The sequence below is a fragment of the Columba livia genome, chromosome 6, assembly GCF_036013475.1.
Source record: "Columba livia isolate bColLiv1 breed racing homer chromosome 6, bColLiv1.pat.W.v2, whole genome shotgun sequence".
Classification (NCBI taxonomy): Eukaryota; Metazoa; Chordata; class Aves; order Columbiformes; family Columbidae; genus Columba; species Columba livia.
The window spans coordinates 14,761,104-14,780,572 of record NC_088607.1 but is presented as its reverse complement, the minus strand read 5'-3'; the positions used below and the strand labels follow the sequence as shown (position 1 = coordinate 14,780,572).

Here is a 19,469-nt window from a genome sequence, read left to right as displayed (position 1 = left end):
GATTTATGTCTGGGCCAGCCTGTGCTGACCTCCTACTTTGGCTCAGGCATTATAACTAATGGCAGGTCAGCAGAGCTACAGCAAAAGTGAAGTGGCTGGTAGGGGGTTGAGGAGGGGGGACGTAGGGCAGGGGGGCTGCTGAGACTCCTGGTTGCAACGGCACAGCTACTCAGAGCAGGGACAGCAGGGCTGGAGCAGATGTCGCTCCCAGCATGTCCCCCTCCACCCTGTCTCTGTCCCCTTTCCCAAGGGCTCTTCCTGATTGTGCTCTCCTCTTGTTTTACCTACAGATGGGTCCTGTGTCAGCAGCATCAAGCCTGGAGGGGTGGCTCCTTGTTGGATAGAAACTGAGGCACTCACGAACTGATGACTTCATGAACACTAACACCAGAGCCAGAGAGGACACAAGGTATCTGAGTCCAGCCTCTGCCCAGGACCTGCTGGGAAGAGTGACCAGGAGGACCTGACACAGGTACAGCAGAGTGCGATGCCATGGTCAGTGGTATGAAGCATTGCCCTTGGTCTGTTGCCCTCAGCTCCATGATCCATAAGCTTTGGGGCGCAGAAATCTCCTTTGGGTGTTACACTCCTTCTGCCTCACCCTTGGGACATGTGTCCCTCCAGGTCCCAGACCCCACCACCCCAGCACACATGGGCCCTGTGTCACTCAGCCTCACCATGGCATGCTCTCTGAGTGCTCTGGAAATGAGCTGTTTGCTTTTCTGGCTGGACAGGATAACCAGTTCAGCAACATGGCCCAGATTGTGGTAGCTGAGCTTTGGGGACACCTATTTCAGCTGCAACCCCAGTCTCTGCTTCCAGCAGCTGCTGAGGTGATATTTGCATACCCACCAAACAGCTTCTCCCAGTCCTGTCATGATGCCAGCCTGACCTGCAAGTCTAGGTGGTCTGAGGGTGTTGGGGAGAGCCTTTGGGAACACTATAAAAACATCTGCCTTGCTCCTGGCTGCACACTGAAAGCTCTCCACTGTCCAGTGATAAGGGAGAACATTTTAAAAAATTACAAGAACACAAGAAGAACAAGGTTTCTGACTCCGTGGGAGCGTTTACACAGTGATTCTCTCCCTGTCCTGTGCTTGGGAAGGACCTGAGTGTCTCCCAGGGGTGGCCCTGCCATGGCTATTGTCATGGTTGTTTCCTGGGCTGGGGTTTCCCTGCCATGGCAGGAGCCCAGCTTTTCCCAGACAGTGGAGGGAAAACTGGGAACAAACCTGATGATGATCCCATTGCCTGGAGGGGTCCCACCCTTTGGCAGGAGCTCCCTGCTTGCCCAGTTTCTGGTTCTCCTGATTTGGCTTTATTTTGCTGGGAAGAGCTCTCTCTGTAGTGTATTTTCCACACAGTATGTGCTGGTTTGGTTGGTGACACGTGTGATCCCAGGGGCAGTGCAGAGTCCTGAGGCTAAGAGACAGTCCCTGAGGTGAAACCTGCATCCCCACGAGACGTGTGCACAAACTTCTCGCTTAACATCACCTCTGAGACAAAGCTGGGGTAAGGTTTTTGTCAAATGTTTGTACTGCTGTCGAATGGAGTTAAACTCCACTGGTCTTGCCTGAATTTCAGGCTGATGTTGCGTATGTGACACAGCCTCGCTGACACCCTGCCTTTGCTTTCTCATGGGGAAGGATGAGAAGGTGGCAAACCATATCGATGTAAGCTGTCAGGATTTTCCCCTAGAGAGCAATATCTGCCTGCCTGTGGTGAGAAGGGCTCATTTTTGGTGAGCTATATTGCCAAGGGCTGGGGTGCACTGGCTGCCACCCCCTTGGCCAAACAGGCAGGGCTTTGTGAGCTTCTCCTGGCACTGCCTGGCCATCCCACAGATGCAATGAGTCTGTCATGGTCCCACCAGGCTTCCAGCTGCTGTTTGTAAGCTGAGGGGTTTGCTGGTGTCTGGACTGACACTTGTGCTTTTTGACCCAAAACACACATTTCTGCTCCCTGTTTCTCAACCAAGGAGCATTAACTTCACACGACTGCAGTCAAACCTTGCACCTTTGCAAGCAGTCCCTCACCAAGACATTTATCATGTCCTTCACATGACCCCATTGCAGGTCATTTTGCAACATTATGTGTTTTTTGATTGATTGATTGATTTATTGGTTGGTTGATTGGTTGATTTTAGGGTCCTTCTTAGGGCTAAGCCAGATTCAGACAACAGCAGCTTGTGGCTTCCACCACCCTTGTCACTGACAGGTCTGGGTATAACATCCAAAGCTCAGTCCAGCTGGGGAAGCATGTCCTCTGTTCTGAACCCACTGCAGAAGCAGGAGCGCAGCGTATCCCCTGCTGGCTCTCAGCAAAGGTGATTTGCTTGAAATAATTCCCACGGCTTCTGTGCTTATTTTGGCTGCTGGCTTCAGGAGAGCAGGTTAAGCCTGTGCTGTTAGGCAGCACTGGAGGCTGAGAACTTCATTCTGAGAAGCTATTGGGGGACAGTGCTCGGTTCTTACTGTGAACAGGCCTAAAATTAGATCTAGGATGTAAAGTTTGATGACTACAGATATGTGAGTCCAACTCCAGATTAGCAGCTTTTACTACAGAGCTGGGATATTCCCAGTGAAAACCATTGCCCTTTGGGATCAGTTTTGCTCCAGCAGTAGTTCAAATTTGTCAAACCCCCTTTGAAGGCCTGGGTAGCAAGGAAGGAACGTGGGGAGCCATAAATAAGTGAGAGCTTTAAAAAACTCCCTGAAGTGACCAATAAATCCCCCAGGACATGATAAGGATCACTCACTGATCCATCCTGAGGAAACCCAGCTCTGGACTGAAAAGTAAAGTACTTGCAAAAGCACAGACAGAGCATCATAACATGGTGCCTGTGCAGGGAGCAGCTTTCAATCCAAGCCTTCTTCTCCATCACCCAAGGACAGTGATATCCCATGACAGGTCCCTGTGCCACCCACTCTCTGTGCCTCACTCTGTCCTTCCTGGAGTTATGGGGATACATGCAGCAAAGCAAAAGAAATGGAGAGTCTGAGCCTACAGACTACCTGGCACAAGGTGAGTAACAGACACTGGATCCAGCTTTAACCCCTGGCAGGAGACAGCAGCTCTGTGTGGACTAAAGAGCGAGTGTGAGTGCTGCATCATCTTGGCATCCCGCCCCACTGGGTCTGGCAAGGGCTGGGAGCTGCACAGACCTTTCCTGCATACGGAGAAGACGGAAAAGCCTCCCTGTGTCTGCAATGTGCCAGTGGGGCTGGATCCAGCCGCACAGAGGGACTCTCATGGCCGTGCAACTGCTCCTCACCTGGGACCTGGGCTGAAGGCGCTGGTGGGGTATCTACAGCCCATGGAGACACCCGTAAGTCTGGCCACATCTGTGGATGCTCTTCAGGTCTCTGGGGAGACGATGGGGAATGAGTTGCTGCTTGCATATCTCCTCCTGCACCCCGTGACAACACCCAAGGGGTCCAAGGATATGAGGTGGGGAGGGAGACCAGACCTGCCTTCTTGGCAGGGCACTGAGAGGGGCTGAGGGGTGTGCGGGCAGCTGGGTGGGTGTGGGGACAATCATCTGCAGCGGGTGGGTGGCAGCAAGGAGGTGTGGGGTCTGTTGGGAGAAGCACCTGCATGTGCAGCCTGGGCACCCTGTCCTGGGGCTGTGGGGTGCTCATCCTCATTGTGCATTCCACAGCGGGGGGGCCCTCTGCCCCTCTTCCCCAGCAGGTGCTGGATGCAGCCCTCTCCCACCCTTGCTGGCAGATGCGTCTCTCTCCTTGCCACCAAGGGCACAGCCACTGGTTCTCTCAGTGAATATCCATGTCTGTGAGCCTTGAGCCCCCCAAGATGCCTTTCCCCAACCCCATCCCAAAGCAAGTCACTGCTTCCCATGAGCATCCCAGGGGCCCCTCATGCCCTGTTAATCCCCCGATGACCATCCCCTCTCTGTCCCCACAGGACCTGGTGGTTGGTGTCAGTGTCTGTACTGTTTAGTGGCTGAGCCTCCTCCTGGGGTGACACTGTCCCAGCCTCTCTCCACCATGCAGAGCTCTCCCCTGCCTTGCACACTGCAGCAGATGGTGGAGGTGACATTTGTCTGTGAGTGACGTGCTTGACGGTGGCTGCATTTCCCCCCCCTCCCCAATTTGTCCTGGATGGAGGAACCTTGAGCCTACCCAGAGGAGGTAGGATGGGCAGGCACAAGCTGGGGAGTCCCTCTGGCCCCTCCTGTACCACAATCTCCCTCAGACTCTCATCTGTTTGCATCCTTCCCAGATCCGTCTCCCAAAGGGCTGGGGCACCAAGGTGGCCAGGGGACACCATCCCTGAGGGCAAGCACCCATCACTGAGGGTTGTTTGAATGGGGGGCCGGGTGGGAGCCGGGCACTGGGGACTCCTGTTTGTTCTCCGTTTTCTGCCTTAATTAGAACCCGGAGAGACCAGGCAAAATCGCATTAGCGCAGGGCCCCGGTGTGCTGAGCCATCCATCTTTTTTTATTACAGCGTAATGGGGCTGCTCGCGAGGCGCCGTGCGATTTGTCACAGGCCTCGTTCCCTGATAACGGGCATTTGTCATCACTTTCTTCCCGTGTTAATGTCATCATCGGCGAGCTGACAGGCAGACCCGTTGAGGGAGCACTGGCGACAGACCACATCCGTCAACCTAATATTTCCATGGCTGTGGGGATCAGCCGGGCTGCGAACACACATTAAAGTGCTTATGAGGGGAGGAAAAAAAAAAAAAAAGAAAAAAAAGGCTGTTGTCATTAATTAAAATGTTAGTGTGAGTGTGCGAGCGGGTGTGCGGGTGGAACTGCGTGAGGACAGGGGAGCTGTGGTGCGGGGAGACGTGGGGCAATACGCGTGTGATATGGTGGCCTTTTAACAGAGCGTGCATCAGCTCCTGAAACCCATTTAAAAGATATTTGGGGCTGGGGAATCGGCGACGAGCGCGTTGGAAAGGTCATTGTTAATAAGGGAGAACACGCGGGAGTGTGCGGGAAGAGTGTGGGCATGGCCAGTGGAGGATGGCGGAGATGGTCGCCCCCACCTTGTGCCCAGGGGGATTTGTCCTGTTGGGTGTATTTGAGCCACTCATGAAGTGAGTGGCCTCAGCCCTGGGTGGCATCAGGACAGGGGCTGAGGGAAGGTGACCCTCGCGGTGGGTTTGCCCTGTGGTGGGGGCCAAGGCAAGAGGAGGCTGAGCACCCCGCAAACAGGCTTTTGGGGCAGGGCCCGACAGTGGGAAGCTGAGTGCATGGGCATCGCGGGAGGGTGCAAAGCCCCTGCGAGAGGTGGGAGGGGTCTGGAGAGCCAAATGCGTGAACACCATAAGCAGCCAGAGAGGAGGCCTTGCCGGGGACTGCGGCCAGTGTGGATGGGAAGGGACTCAGCTTCTCACCCCATAATATTTGACTGTTGCCATGGAAATGGTTGGTGGTGATGGGGAGGTGTGTGGGCATCAGGGGGTGCATAGCACCCTGTTCTCTGGGGGAGGAGAGTCTGTTTTCTGTGCTTTTCTGGAATTCCTGTGATCATACAGAATAGGAAGATTTCAGTGGTGCTTTTTTTTCTACTTTTTCTATCTTTTTTCTTTTTCTTTTTCTTTTTCTTTTTCTTTTTCTTTTTCTTTTTCTTTTTCTTTTTCTTTTTCTTTTTCTTTTTCTTTTTCTTTTCTTTTTTTTTCTTCTTCTTTCTTTTTCTTTTTCTTTTTCTTTTTCTTTTTCTTTTTCTTTTTCTTTTTCTTTTTCTTTTTTCTTTTCTTTTTTTTTCTTCTTCTTTTTCTTTCTTTTTCTTTTTCTTTTTCTTTTTCTTTTTCTTTTTCTTTTTCTTTTTATTTTTATTTTTATTTTTATTTTTATTTTTATTTTTTCTCTTTTTTATTTTTTCTTTTCATTTATCTATTTTAATTTTCTCTTTTTTCTTGCACTTTGTTTTTTACTTTCTTTTCTCTTTGCTATTTTCCCTTTCATTCATTCTTTTTTCATTCTGTATCCTTTTAAAATTTTTTCTTTTCTCTTTTATCCTTTTTCTTTTCACTTTTTTCTCTTTTGTCTTTTTTCCTTTTTCTTTATTTTTTCCTCTTCTTCCTTTTCTGTTCTCATTTTTCTCTTTTTATGTTTTTTCTTTTCTCTTTTTTTTTGTTTTTTCTTTTTCCCCCAGTTCTCTTTTTTGTCTTTTATTTTCTCTACTTTCTTTTTCCTTTTTCTTTTTTGTCTTTTCTCTTTGCTCTTTCATTTTCTGTTTTCCTTTTTATGTTTTTCTTTGTCTTTCTTTTTTCCTTCTTTCTTCCTTTTTTTCTTTATTTTTTCTCTTTCTTTTTTCTCTTTTTTGTTCTCCTTTTTATTTTCATTTTTTTCCTTTATTTTATTTTTTCTCTTTTTTCCTTTTTCATTCTCTTTTTTTTCCTTTTCTCTTTGCTCTTTTCTCTCTTTTCCTTTTTTCCTTTCATGTTTTTCTTTTTTCTTCTTGTTTCTTTCTTTTTTTTCCTCCCCACCCCATGCCTCCTCCTAGGAGCCATGTTTTTTAGATACCTGGGCCTTTTATGTGTGTGCATATAGGGGCACACATACACACAGACTCATTTCTGCTGGTGTCTCCCAAAAATCTGACTCCCTGGCCTGTTCTTTGATCTGCCACCCATGCTGGGAGTCTCTGGGATGGGGAGAACTGGGAAGGGAGTTCTTATCCCCAGGTACTGATGGGGAAACTGAGGCACAGAGCAGAGGCTTGCGGTCCTCATCCACAGTGTGGCTGTGGGTCATCCCATCACCAACAGCATTCGACAAGTCTGCAGATGTCAGGGAAAAAGTGTCAGGGAAGTTTTCCCAGGGCTACCTGGTGGTGGTTGGGCTCCTAGCCCTGTGACATCCCCAGACAGGTCCCCAGCCCCCTGGCTGCAAACCTGGCCACCAAACCTTCCTCCGCCCGGCTCCCCACCATAAATCACTGCCCTCCATTGGCTGAGGACCTTTTAAAAAGGATTTATTAAGGGGGGATGTAAGCCCAGGCAGCGATACAGTTTCATAAATCGAAAGGCAATAGCGCTCATCATTACTGGTTTGTTTGGGGGGTGGTGCAGGAGCATCCCCGATCCCCCCCCATTCCAAGTCTGTGTTAAAAGCCCCCTCCCCAGCACTGCTGCCTCCATCGCTCCCCTTCGCCTCCCAGTCTGTGGAGACTGTGAGCGTGGAAAATCCCCAGACAGGGAGTGTAAATGCTTGTTCTTTGTAAATGAAGAACATAATTAACATTAAATTAAGGTAATACAAATGAAGACAACACAGAGCCTGACAGGATGAGTGTTTGGGGAGGCAGTAGAGAGAAGTGATTCATATTTTTAATTTACTGTACAAATAGACTAGCAGGGCTGGGGGGAAAAGGGCCATCCAAGTGGAGTGGGGATTTTTATTTTTTTTTTCCCACTGTTGTTTTGCTGTGCTTTAAGCACACAATGACTATTAAAGTCAACTGCCCATATAATAGGACATCTCCTACATGACTGCTCTCCGAGAGGCAGCTTGCTGTAGCAATAAATTCTGGGATCGCCATCTGCTGGTGCGCACCCTCTGCCGGGCACCCTCGCCTTGGCCATCCCGACGCCAGGCACCGGCACCCCGACCAGCCCCAGCACCCCTCGGTGGCTGCAGAGACCTGCTCCTGTAGACCACCAGACATGAACATGCTGGCATCAATATAGAATTATTATTTTTTCCCATAGGGTAACAAACATATTCCAGCCCTGTCCCCCCCACCCCCGAAATATGCCCTTAAATTGTTCATAGCCTTTTTTTTTTTGGAGGGGTTGGGGGAGTCTGGTTGATGCCTGGGGAATGCTTTCGACTTTTAAAAGAAACAAATCACTGTGCTCCATCCCTCCAAAGTGCTGGATTTCAGCTGAGTGCCCATTACCCAGAATAAAGTAAAAAAAATAACCTGTTTTAGGTTTTTCCCTGCAAAAACATGCTTCACCAGAGCTCGTGTAAACCACAGGCTTGGCTCGAGCCAGCTCTGCACTTTCAGGAGATGAGCGCTGTGGGAGATGTCATGGAGAAGAACTGGGTCCTTTCTGTTGACCAATGCTGCCTGCAGGAGTTGCAGTTGTCGGTGCATCTCATCAGTTTGCTGAGCACACTTCTCAGATGGAATGGTTTCGTAGGAATTCAGAAAGCTGGAGCGGATCAGACCATCACACAGTGACCATGACCTTTTTTTGGTGCAAGTTTGGCTTTGGCAAGTGCTTCGGAGGTTCTTCTCGGACCAACCACTGAGCTGGTCGTACAAAATTCACTTTTCATCACACCACACAATCCAGTCTAGGAATGGGTTTTCGTGGTTGTGTAGAATAAGAGAAGATGACACTTCAAAAAAATTGTTTGTTTTATTTTTCAGTCAGCTCACGAGGCACTGACTTACCAAGCTTTTCCACCTTGCCAATTTGCTTCAAATGCCGAACAACCTGAGCTCTTTGGCAACTTCTTGTGTAGTAGTAAGAGGATCAGCTGTGATGATTGCTCTCAGTTGGTCATTGTCAACTTCTGATAGCCACCACTACACTCCTCAATTTCAAGATTCTTGTCTCTGTTGTGAAACTTGTTGAACCACCACTGCACTGTACCTGTTTGTTAGCAGTTCCTGGGCCAAATGCGTTACTGATGTTGCAAGATTTCTCTGCTGCTTTATGACCCATTTTGAACTTGAATAAGAAAATTGCTCAAATTTGCTTTTTATCTAACATAATTTCCATAGGCTAAAATAAAAAATAAAGACCAAGTAAATGGTCAGTAATGAAAAAAAGATAAATCGAGAAAAGCACATTCGAATGATGTATAACATAACCACAAGTATTCCGAGAGCAAACAGCAAATTTAAACAATGAAAAAACGCAATTTCTTTTGCAACAACCTGTCTGGTTGGGCCAACGGTGGAGAGGAGCTGGTCCCAGCTCCTTGTTCCATCATTTGCCATGTCCTACTCCCTTGCCGTCTTTTCCTCTCCCCTTCTATGCTCGGCTCCCAAACCCCCTCCAGAGTGCCTGGGGCAGCTCCAGCCCTGAAGCTTTGCAACCCCAAATTGCAGCCAGGGCCTCTGTAACCACTGCCCAGGGGCACTGGGAGGAGCAGAGAGACTGGTGCAGGACAAACCCTGTATCCAAAGGGAAGAGGTTCTTCCAGTCCTCCACATGCATAAGTCAATACTTAAACTCACCCACCCTTTAGCATTGGGTACATTATAGCAAGGAACTTACGCATTTGAAGAAAGTCACTTTCATCTTCATTTCTGCAAAGTTTAAGAGGATCAGGAGCATTTCCAGGCATCAAAGCAGTTTCTTGGGCTCTTTGCACCTTCTCTAATCTTTCAAAGTCTGTTTGACCCTGCTAGAGGATACCTCTACTCTCACCAAGCAGAATCAGTGCTTTTGGAGGCTTGAATCCAGAGAGCTGCTTTGGACATGGGGAAGGAGATTTGGACATGGAAAAGCAGCCCAGAGCCCACTCAGCTGTACCCTCCTCAGGACAGGTGGACTGACAACCCCAAAAAGAGAACCTGCCCCAACATCCTGAAGAAAAATACTGATAAGAAGCTAGTGTCCTGTGAGCATGGGGTTTCCTCACTCTCATCCTTTCAGGTCCTGAAGGAGGATGAACATGGCCCTTGGGAAGGGTTCTCAAGAGCAAACGCACCCAAAACGCATCATCAGATTTTGCCAGTGACCTCCAGTCCTAAAAAGAGAGGACTTCTGGCTCTGGTGGTGTCTGAAGTCCTGGCAGAAACGAGTCCTGATCCCATGTTCCCCATGTCTGCCTCATCTCAGCAGCCAGCACAGAGCAGTCCTTGGCCACAAGGCAAAACCCTGGCTCCTTGACCATGCCAGGACCCTGGGATGGGGGGCTGCTGCCAGCTGAGCTATTGCCTCCTATGCAGAGGGAGGGAGGCATCTTCCAAGCCCCCCCACACGCTGTATGGGAAGGATAAATAAATACCAGAATAAATAAATACAAGTGGCAAAGAGGCCTGAAATGATGCTGTCGTTTGCTGGGAATGAGAGACACAAGTGTAATTTAGGTTTTGATATTATGAAAGTCTCGCTGCTCTAAAACAGCAGGGCACTCAGTGCCTCATTAATAAAGGATAAACTTGGAGTCTATTTACAATGCACTTTTTGGGGTTATTTACACTCCATTATACATATGTAATGCTGCACATATTTACCGCTCTGTTCTGCTGCCGAGAGCAGCCGAGTCGGGAGGGAAACGGAGTGGGAAGCGGCTGATGCTGTGGAGCCATGACCCCTGCTTTGACTGATGTCCTTTAAACGGCTCAAGATGCAGGAGAGCCCCAAGACAACTGCTGAGGATGGAGGGGCTGGGACCAGGTCCTCAGGGACCCAGTGTGGCCCAGTCCCTGTCCCCATGGGCCCAGCACCCACTCACCCCCAGAGGCATCCTGAAGTAATGGAGAAAGGGTGAGCTCCTCAGTGTAGGCTGGGGCCCAGCACACTGACAAGTGACCACAAGCACCAAACATGCAAACCATGAGACCATGAAGGAGCAGGGAGCTGAAAAAAAGAGGGCTACATTATTTGCAACAAAATAAATCATGTCTGCATTGGCATTAGAGGGCTTTAGCCATGTAGCCCTCCCCACCACACAGCTTTTACCTCTTACTGAAGTAAAACATTGCAGTTTCCCCACAAACGGCAGCCCCCAGCCCTGTGGTGTTTGTGGGGGCTGCTGTGATGATCCGGGGCCCTGGCAGCCCCAGGGAACAGGGCAGCCTCCACCACAGGATCCAGGGCAGTATCATGGGACAGGTCATGCTCAGAGAGCACCCCGGTGTCACAGCAATTTGTGGGGTGCAGCAAGGGGATGTGTGTGCACCCAGGATCCCTTTGTCCTCAGCAGTTTGGGAGGGTGCAGGGGTCCTGTCTGAGCACTGTCTGCAGCATGCAGGGCTGGGCAGAGAGGGGCTGCGGCAGGCAGTGGGGTAAGGGCGGGGTATGGCGGCTGGATTGTCACCTCCAGCTCCGAGCTGCTCCATGTCATCTCTGCAACCCAACCTATATTTGCATGACCAACATGTAACGAAATACAAGAGCCTGGGAGTCATCCTGACCACCTGTCCTAAAAAAATGTGAGGTGACTCTGACCTTCCTAGCCAGGCACAGCAGGGAGGGACACAAGCCCCTCATCCCATCTTGCTGCTCACCAGCATCGGGGAAGCACCCACCTGTGCCAGCACACTGTCATCCCAGGTTGCACTCGCCAGACACCAGCTCTGGAGGCAACACTCTTTATTACACACCTTGTGTGGGCAGCTTTTGGCAAGTCCATGTGCCCAGAAGTGATGTGAACCCCCTGCCCCAGGAGGTCACACTGCCTCTGGGAGGGCATCTCTTCCAGCACGGGGGTGATCCGCAGCGGTCGGTGCAGCCCTGGCACGCCACCAGAGAACATCCTGGCCACAGGCTGTGGTGTGGGGAGGGGTCCTGGAAGACAGAGCTGGCCAAGTTCGAGCAAACTGGCTCTCAACTTTTTTCCCCAGCCCTGAGCCTCCTCTGCCACTCTTGTCCCCCACAACCCACACAGGGCAGGGGTCCCACAGTTGGAGGTGGGGGGGCAGGTCAGGGCAGGCTGGAGCCCGAGCCTGAACCCTCCATGCTCTCCAAGGCCCCGTAGCCACTGAACTTCATCATCCCGATGAGGCAGGATGGGATGGAGAAGAAGGAGCGACGAGTGGCGAAGATGTGGCTGATCTCCATGAAGGTTTTGTTCTTGGTCTCAGGGACAATTAGGTAGACGTACAAGGCCACCAGGAAGCAGATGCCACAGAAAATCAGGTTGCAAAAGGCACCAGCTGACATCTGGGGATAATGAGAGAATATGGACGAGGCAGAGAGTCAGAGACCCCTGAGCTGGGCATGACATGAGGCAGAGTCCCCTCCCATCACCCCTCCCTGGGCTGTCCCTAGCCAGCACTGAGCTGAGCCAGGAGCATGGGCATCCCTTTGGTTAAGCCTGGCTTGGCACTCTGTCCTGGGGGAGCAGCAGGGCCATGTCCATCCCCTCCTCCCCGCACAGTCCCTCTAGAACAGTACCTGCAAGAAGGGGAATACGAAGCCGATGGTGAAGTTGCAGAGCCAGTTGAGGGACCCCCCCACGATGTAGGCAGCTGGGCGGTGTGACTGCGTGAAGAGCTCGGCTGTCATCAGGAAGGGGACGCCGGCTGCAAAGGGAAGGGACAGAGGAAATGTATGGTGGACAGGCTGCTTCAGACACCCCTGGGGTCAACAGGTCCTGCCCATGTAGTCCTGCGGCCAAACAGCTGAAGCCCAGCAAGACTCACAGGTCAAAGTGGTGATGCTGGGAGGGCTGGAAGAGACAGAGAGTGCAGGAAGGGGTGGATCAGTGTCCTGTCCTTAGCCTCCCATTGGGATCTGTCTCTGTGGGTGGGTGATGTCCCCCCTAACAAACCACAGTTTCACTTTGCTGAGTGCTGAGGCCAATTTCACAAGTTACTTGACAGGGAAGTTTCAGATTGAGTCAATATCAAAGTTGAACAATTTATCTGAATTCTCATTTTGCAATAATTTGCTTAAATGCTGATATATTAAATCTCATGTAGACCACAGGCATAGAGAAACATGCTCCTGGCATCCCCCACAATGCTCTTCCCAGCCTCCCCTGATCAAAATAGTTTAGAAAATTTCCTTCTATTGATTAGCTAAAGGCTCAGATGCTGGGATTGATTTAGGTAGGAAAGAAGCACACACATTTCTGAGCATCAGAATTTCTCACAGGACACAGAAATATAATTTTTCAAATGTTTTTTTCCCATATATGCTGAAAAAAAACCAACAGAACAACAGAAGATGATGGCGCAAGCCAGCCTGTATACTAAAAACTGGACGCAGGTTGTGGCTACTTCTCCTGGAAGGAATCAGCCTCACCTGACATGTGTCATTGAGTTGGCAGCCCTGGATCCCAGGACTGTCCCTTTGCTGGAGGGCAGGATCCAAAGCCCAGCACACGCCCCAGGGCACACAGGGATCTGGCAGGGGACTGTATTTGATGTGGTGACATAGCTGAGGTCCCACTGCCTGGGATAGGGCTGACTGGAACTTCTTTATAAAAGGTTCTCCAATGGAAAAGGCAAGCAAAAAAAAAGTGCCAATAACTGAGGGAGGAGTAGAGCCCCTGACAGACTCTTACTCACAGCTCACCCAGAATAGAGATATGTATTTTTTTGTTTTAAAACTCCTATTCATCATTGTTTGTGAACAATGAGCCATTAAAATCCTAATTAAAGATCTAATTACAGTGAAAAAAAAATATGGGCTGAGAATGAATTATAGACCTGTTAACAGCTCTGCTAATACATCAGCTGGGTAAATCAGTCCAGGTTTCACTCCTCACTGTTCAAGCCCACTCTTGCACCCATGCTCCATTAGGGACAAGATGATGCTCACCAGTCACAGTGTGATGGGAGTGGGTGAAACCTCCAGAGAGGTCTGGAGAAGGCTGTCAGGGCTTTCTCCCTTCTTGGCCCAGGAGCAGGGATGAAGAGGAGGAGGTGCAGCATGCCCTGGGGATCCATGCGGCTGGAGGGGCTTGTGGTGGGGTCTCGCTCACAGGGTGCAGCATGATAAACCAGGACCTGCAACCCCCACTGCTCCCTGATGCCCTGGGGTCCCCACTCTCATCCCTCTGCCCCCCTTCTCCCACCAGCCCCAGACCCACCTGGTCCCATGCAGAAACCAGCGATGATGCCAACCACACAGGTGACGCTGACATAGCACATCCAGGGCAGGGCAGTCTGTGAGGGGACACAGGGCTGAGGGCACCACCAGGACAGTGGACCCGAGCTTCCCACTGTGTCCTCAGGATGGGGCTTCATGACTCCTCTTTGGCTCAGGAGCAGCCCTTGGGGACAGTGGCCATGCAGGATGTGTGGGGCAAAGCTGCTGAGGTTCAGCCTTGGCAAAGCTCAGCCACTTGTGGTGCTAAGACATCCCCAGAGCTGTGGAAGCATCCTCTGGGAGTTGGCAGCAGAGGAAGGATCCTGCAGACCTCTCCACCTCCCCTCGCATTTCACTGCCACCTGTAGAAAAGCTGCCAAAAGTGGCAGGACTTTTCTCATATGGTTCACTTTTGTTGTTGTTCTTTGCTCTGAATTTTCCTTCCCTTCAGCTTTGAAGGGAAAATTTTGCTTGGAAAGAGCCATCACTTCTCATATTTCCATGCACATCCCTCCCCTGGGGTAATACCCATCCCTTTAACACCCAGCCCTCAGTAAAGCACCCAGTGCTCCAGCCCCAGCCATGTCTGTGCTCCAGGGGGTGGTGGCCAGAGCCTACCTGCAGCAGCTGGGAGATGGTGATGCCAGCCAAGCAGATGCCCATGGTGCAGAACCCAGTGATGATGAGTGGCCTCCGGCCCAGCTTCTCAATGGTGAAGCACTGCCAAGGGACAGTAAAGACTGATGGGTTGGTGGGGAGCTCCCCACCGGGATAGTGGCACCCCTTGAACCCCAGATCCAGCTGCAGGTGAAGGGATGCTCCTGCTGGTATCTGGGGAATGGGGGCAGCCCCAGCTCAGAGCTCTAGGTTTGGGGATGGGACATGGGAAGACCAGAATCCCCAGCTCCTGGGGTGAGCACGCAGCAAGCAGCAGTGTGGTCCCACAGAACCCCGGGAGGGTGCAGGATTGGAGCTGGGGTGGTCCCACAGCCACATTTGCAGTGGCACTAAGCAGAAGTGCTGGGCTGGGCATGGGGCATTTGTGGGGCAATGGGTAGAGGAGGCAGAGCAGGGACAGGCAGTGTGGTTGGCGGCTGGAGCAGGCAGGGTATTGACAGCAGAACAAATGCTTGTAATTTTATAACCAATCTCAGTACATCCATAGGGGGCCGTTTACAGGGCTGCTCCTGAGCAATTCACCTGCACGTCGGGTGGCTGCCGGGGCTGGGGCAGCCCCATGGCCAGGGCAGGGGAGAAGGGTAGAAGGGGCATGCTTTGGAGGGGCAGTGGGGTGACTGGGGAGTCCCACTCTGCTGGGGGCTGACTTGTGGGGAGAGGAGAGCAGCCCCCTGCTCAGCCCCGATTTTCTGAGTGTAGTGACCCCCACATCCATCTCTTTAATTGTCAGGGAACAGATTTAGTGCCGGGTGGCTCAGGCTGGCCCCAGGTGACACTCACAGATGGGACAAGGGACATAAATCTTCCTGGCCCAGTGCTAACTCTCCAGCTAAATGAGGTCTGGCTGGGGGGACGGGGGCTACTAGCTCAAGCCCAGGCCAGTGCTTGGCTGGAGTGGCAGATGGGGACATGTGGTTCTGCTGACGGAGTGACAATGAAATCGGGAGTTAGAAGGAACCGCTTAGCCCCTCCGTCACCCCAACCTGCGCTCCTTGCCTGGCATCACCCCCCCAGCCCCCCACTTACCCCCAAATTGTCCCACCCCTCCTAGATAGGACACCACAAATCGAGCCCCTCTCATCCCATCTCCCCACTCCATTTTCCTGCCAAACCCTCTGCCACCCAGCAAAGGGGCTGTGCTGTGGCACAGATAGCATTTAGGTTCCATCCAGCCTCCCCCTACTTGATGGTGCTAGGAGCTGGAGACAAGGCTCTGGCACTGAGGGGCTGTGTCCATTCATTTGTTCATCACTCACCCCGATCAGCCCAGCAACAACTTCAGTGGCGCCAGTGCCCATGATGGTGTAGGGGATCTGGGATGCTGGGATCCCGGCATTCTCAAAGATGGTGTTGGTGTAAAACCAGATCTGCCGAGGAAGGGACTTTGCGTCAGCCAGGAGGCACTTGATGAAATGAGTTTCCAGGTCTCAGATCAGCCTCTGCAGAGCCAGGTCCTGGGATAAGGACCCTGCAGGACTTACGGCATCAATCCCTGAGAGCTGCATGCCGGCGTTCACCACCACCACCGAGAGGGTTTGCCAGCGGACGGAGCGGTCCCGCAGCAGCTGCCAGACAGAGACCATCTCCATGGAGGAGAGTGACTGCTGCTCCTCCTTCATTTCCTCAATCACATCCTGCACATTGGGTGTCCCCAGGAACCGGTGCAGCGCTGCAGGGAAAGCGGGGGTCACAAGCATGTGTCTCCCCATCACAGGGCAGATGTTCACAGGTATGGTGCAGGGCAGGGACAGGGCCTTTGCTCTGCCCTGGCTCAGCCTCCCCAGGGGACCTCCCTGACCCATGGGGCTGAGTTCAGAGGAACTGAGGAGATGCCTGACACCATGGTGATCGGCACCCTCAAAATGCTGTAGTGCAACTGGATGGGACAGAAGGGCTGAACCATAAGGACTATGGTTGCCTGTCAGGTATGGGTGTGAAAGGATGCTGCTAGGATGCGCCTTGGTCTTGGGAGACCTTGGACCAGCAACCAGCACCTCCTAGAGCCAGTCTCCACCCCAGGACACCCCCTCACCCGCAGTGGCCCCGAAGATGTCATTCCTCTCTATCAGCAGGTACCGCGGGCTCTCGGGGAAGCAGTGCAGCAGCAGGAGCTGGAGGGAGGCAGGAACAACCCCCATTGACAGGAAAAGGGGCCAGAACCTGTCCTAAGAGGAGTCAAAACAGAACAAGTCACAAGAAGGGCAGAACAGGGTCCAGCATGTGTGGGCTGGGGTATTGTGCTCACATTGCCCAGCAGCTCCGGGAGGCTCAGGACCTGCGCGAAGAAAACCCCCAGGCAGATGAAAATGCTGGGCACAAGGCCCAAAAAACCCCGCAGGTTCTTGGGGGCAATTTCTCCCAGGTAGAGGGGGACCACGCTGAGACAGATACCTGGGGGGGACAGGAGAGACTGGGATGGGAGAGGCAACAGGGAGAAGGGTGCCCAGCCAGACCTTCAGTGCACCTCCTCTCATGCCCAGCACCATCCACAGTGGGGACCCTATGGCCAGGGACATGGTCCTCTCTCTGCCCCACTGAGCCCCCCACCACAGAGCCTGGGGCCATGGGGAATATGAAGCCTTCTCTAGTCCCCTGGGAATGGGTTGTAGGGGACCAGACCCTCAGAAAGGGCTATGCACAGCTTCACAGTCCAGGCAGCACCTACCTGAGTGAAGCCCCATGATGGAGCGGCCGACAATTACCATCTCAGGAGACCCCAGCTCCCTGCTGAAGCCCACGAAGCTGCTGGCCAGGAGGACGAGGAGAGTGCTGCGGCTCAGCACAACATTCCTAGCAGTGCACAAGCAACAGTGTAGCCCCTCCAGCCCCATCCCATCCCATCCCATCCCTTGACCACCCTGTCCCATGTCACCCTCTTACCTGCCGTATCGCTCTGTCAGCACACCCACCAGCAAGGAGCCCACCAGTCCACCCAGGGCGAAGATGGAGACTGTCAGAGAGTAGAGGAGGGTCAGGGGGCCAGAGGCCAGTCCGTGTCCATACCGGTGGGACCATGTGGCATTGTAGAAAGCTTTTATGTGCTGCATGGCAGAGAGAGACGCACATTCACTAAATGCGTTGGGAGAAAGGGGGAGGAAGACAAGGGAAGACAGGCCCCACAGGGAAAGTGTAACAGGTTTAACAGCAATGCAGGAGATGCAGGGCAGGATGTGCCTGGGGATGACTGGGATGTGCTGGTCTGGTTGCTCAGCCAGCCTCAGCACCAGAGGGTTTTAAGGACAACTTAGAGAGATGCCACAGGCAGAGCTGGAGCTGGACCAAGGAGGTTGTAGGGAGCTTTCCCCAGCTCCTGCCTTCCAGGGGTGACCAGCATGGGAGGGTACAAGCACACAGGCTCCAATGTCCCTCCCATGCCATCCTTCTCCTCAGACTGCTCTCTGTGAGCAACTGCCCAAGGGAAATGCCAGCATTTTGATGCAGGGTTGCCAGGCAGTGACCCCTCCACCCTCCCTGGGAGGGACACAGAGCCCTTCCCCTGCTCCCAGGCAGGCTGGCCCTTCCTTACCACTGCTGGTGAGTTCACCACAGCCAGGTTGTAGCCATAGAGCATGGAGGAGCCAAAAGACACCAGGAGAGTGACTGACACCAGGGGGAAGGTGAGGTTCTGTGAGAGAGAAGGAAGATGGATCAGCACAGCCCTGGCCAGAAAGGCCAAGGACATACGTGGCATGAGCTGTGTTGGGTCGCTGCCCCTTTGCTAGCAGGGGTGTCCTTGGCCCAGAGCAAAGCCCCCAGCATGATGGAGCCCTGTGCTGAGCACCTCTTCATGCCACTGTCCAGCACCCAGCCCAGCCGATCTGGTTTCCCTGTGGCTGGTCTTGTGGCTGTGGCACAACACTTGACCCTGGTGGTGGCTCAGCTCAGGCTACTTGTCCCAGCTGCCTGTCCCAGGCACTCCTGGCCTCGGGTTGGGAGAGGGCAATGGGCAGAAAGGGGCAGGAGGAGGAGAGAGATACACCTGCTCCCTCCCACAGATGGGGACAGCCAAATCGCACTGCTGCCAGCTGCCCCCACCACACCTCCCTGCCTGGAAGTCCCAGCGCCACTGAAAGCTGCAGTTCACTTCGGCAAGTCCCAGCCCTCCTAAAATGCCACATGCACCCACTTCCTAAAACCCTCACCAGCACCTCTGTCACCTGCTCCAGCTGCAGGCAGGACCTCGCTGCAGGGAGCTGACGGCTGTGGAAGGTCACCCGGCAGCCCTGACCCAGCCCTGGGGGTTTAAATCAGCTCACCCCGGGATCGGGGTTCCCAGAAGGACCCAAGAAGTATCCAGGGCGCCCCTCCAGCCAGAGGGGCACCCCTGGGTGCTGCACCCAGCCATCTCTCCTGGAGCTACAAGCATCCCACGATCCCACAGCGACAGGATTGTAGCGGGGTGGGTTATGAGTCTGTGTCACCCGCGAACATCCCCACGTCCTAGCACTCAGACCTCAGCCCCGCAGCACCCCAGCCGCCCCCGCAACTCCCCCCCGCACGGCAGCCCGATCCGCAACAACCAGCAGCTCCCGGATCACACACAGCAAATACCAGCTAAGCCCATCAGGAATCCCGAGCCGGGAAAAGGAGGGGAGGGTGGAAGAGGTGTCAGGCCAGCGGCTGGGGGAAAGTGGGGAGGGGGCTCCCCCGAGCCCACAGGGAGCTCACCCCAGTGATGTCCCCGCCGGACTGCGGGGTCCCTTCTCCGACCGTCGAGGCGAGTCTGCAGCCGGAGCCGGGGAAGGGAGGAGAAGTTGCGAGGGAGGAAGGCAGCCCCGGTCCGACGACCTGGCTCTTCTGTCCCATTTTCAGATGGAAGAATGAGAGGGACAGGAAGGGAAGGCAGAGAAGGGCAGGGCAGGCAGCCTGGGTGCCCCCGGGGCTCATTGGAGGCGCCTGAGCGGCCGGAGGAGGAGTCCGGGGGCCACCCCGCCTCGCTGGGGGGTGGGGGCAGAGTCAGGCGGGCACCTCCGGGCTGTCCAGCCTGCCGAGAGGCCACAGCCAGGCCTGAGGACAGCGAGACCACCGATGTGATCTGCCACAGCTCTGCCACCGTGGAGAGCTCTCGCATGTTCCCTCCAAAGAG

At 53.1% G+C, this 19,469-nt stretch overlaps 1 protein-coding gene across 3 annotated transcripts; it reads right to left on the bottom strand.

The window, feature by feature from the left end:
* Positions 1 to 11,245: 11,245 nt before the first annotated feature.
* LOC102092773 (solute carrier family 2, facilitated glucose transporter member 5) lies at positions 11,246 to 19,469 on the bottom strand. 3 transcript variants are annotated; one of them, XM_065068284.1, is made up of 12 exons: positions 19,052 to 19,469; positions 17,910 to 18,008; positions 17,264 to 17,333; positions 17,049 to 17,173; positions 16,629 to 16,774; positions 16,416 to 16,548; positions 15,865 to 16,052; positions 15,640 to 15,750; positions 14,324 to 14,425; positions 13,707 to 13,782; positions 12,065 to 12,192; positions 11,246 to 11,830 (listed from the first exon to the last, which is right to left on the bottom strand). In XM_065068284.1, exons 1-12 carry the CDS (start codon positions 19,452 to 19,454, stop codon positions 11,591 to 11,593), a joined length of 1,821 nt encoding a protein of 606 aa, XP_064924356.1. In that variant the 5' UTR covers positions 19,455 to 19,469; the 3' UTR covers positions 11,246 to 11,590. The 3 variants fall into 3 exon arrangements, with proteins under 3 accessions (XP_064924356.1, XP_021149556.1, XP_064924357.1); XM_021293881.2 differs by having other exon boundaries at positions 17,264 to 17,424; positions 19,052 to 19,296; XM_065068285.1 differs by lacking the exon at positions 17,910 to 18,008 and having other exon boundaries at positions 17,264 to 17,424; positions 19,052 to 19,257.

What these genes read in the sequence shown, in the direction of transcription:
- LOC102092773 (XM_065068284.1), bottom strand. Translation starts at nt 19,454, where the DNA reads ATGCGAGAGCTCTCCACGGTGGCAGAGCTGTGGCAGATCACATCGGTG. An exon ending in CCATCTCCCAGCTGCTGCAG is followed by an intron (nt 13,783 to 14,323) that starts GTAGGCTCTGGC and finishes GTCCCCTCACAG; the next exon opens with ACTGCCCTGCCCTGGATGTG. An exon ending in TGGTTTCTGCATGGGACCAG is followed by an intron (nt 12,193 to 13,706) that starts GTGGGTCTGGGG and finishes TTCCCTTTGCAG; the next exon opens with CCGGCGTCCCCTTCCTGATG.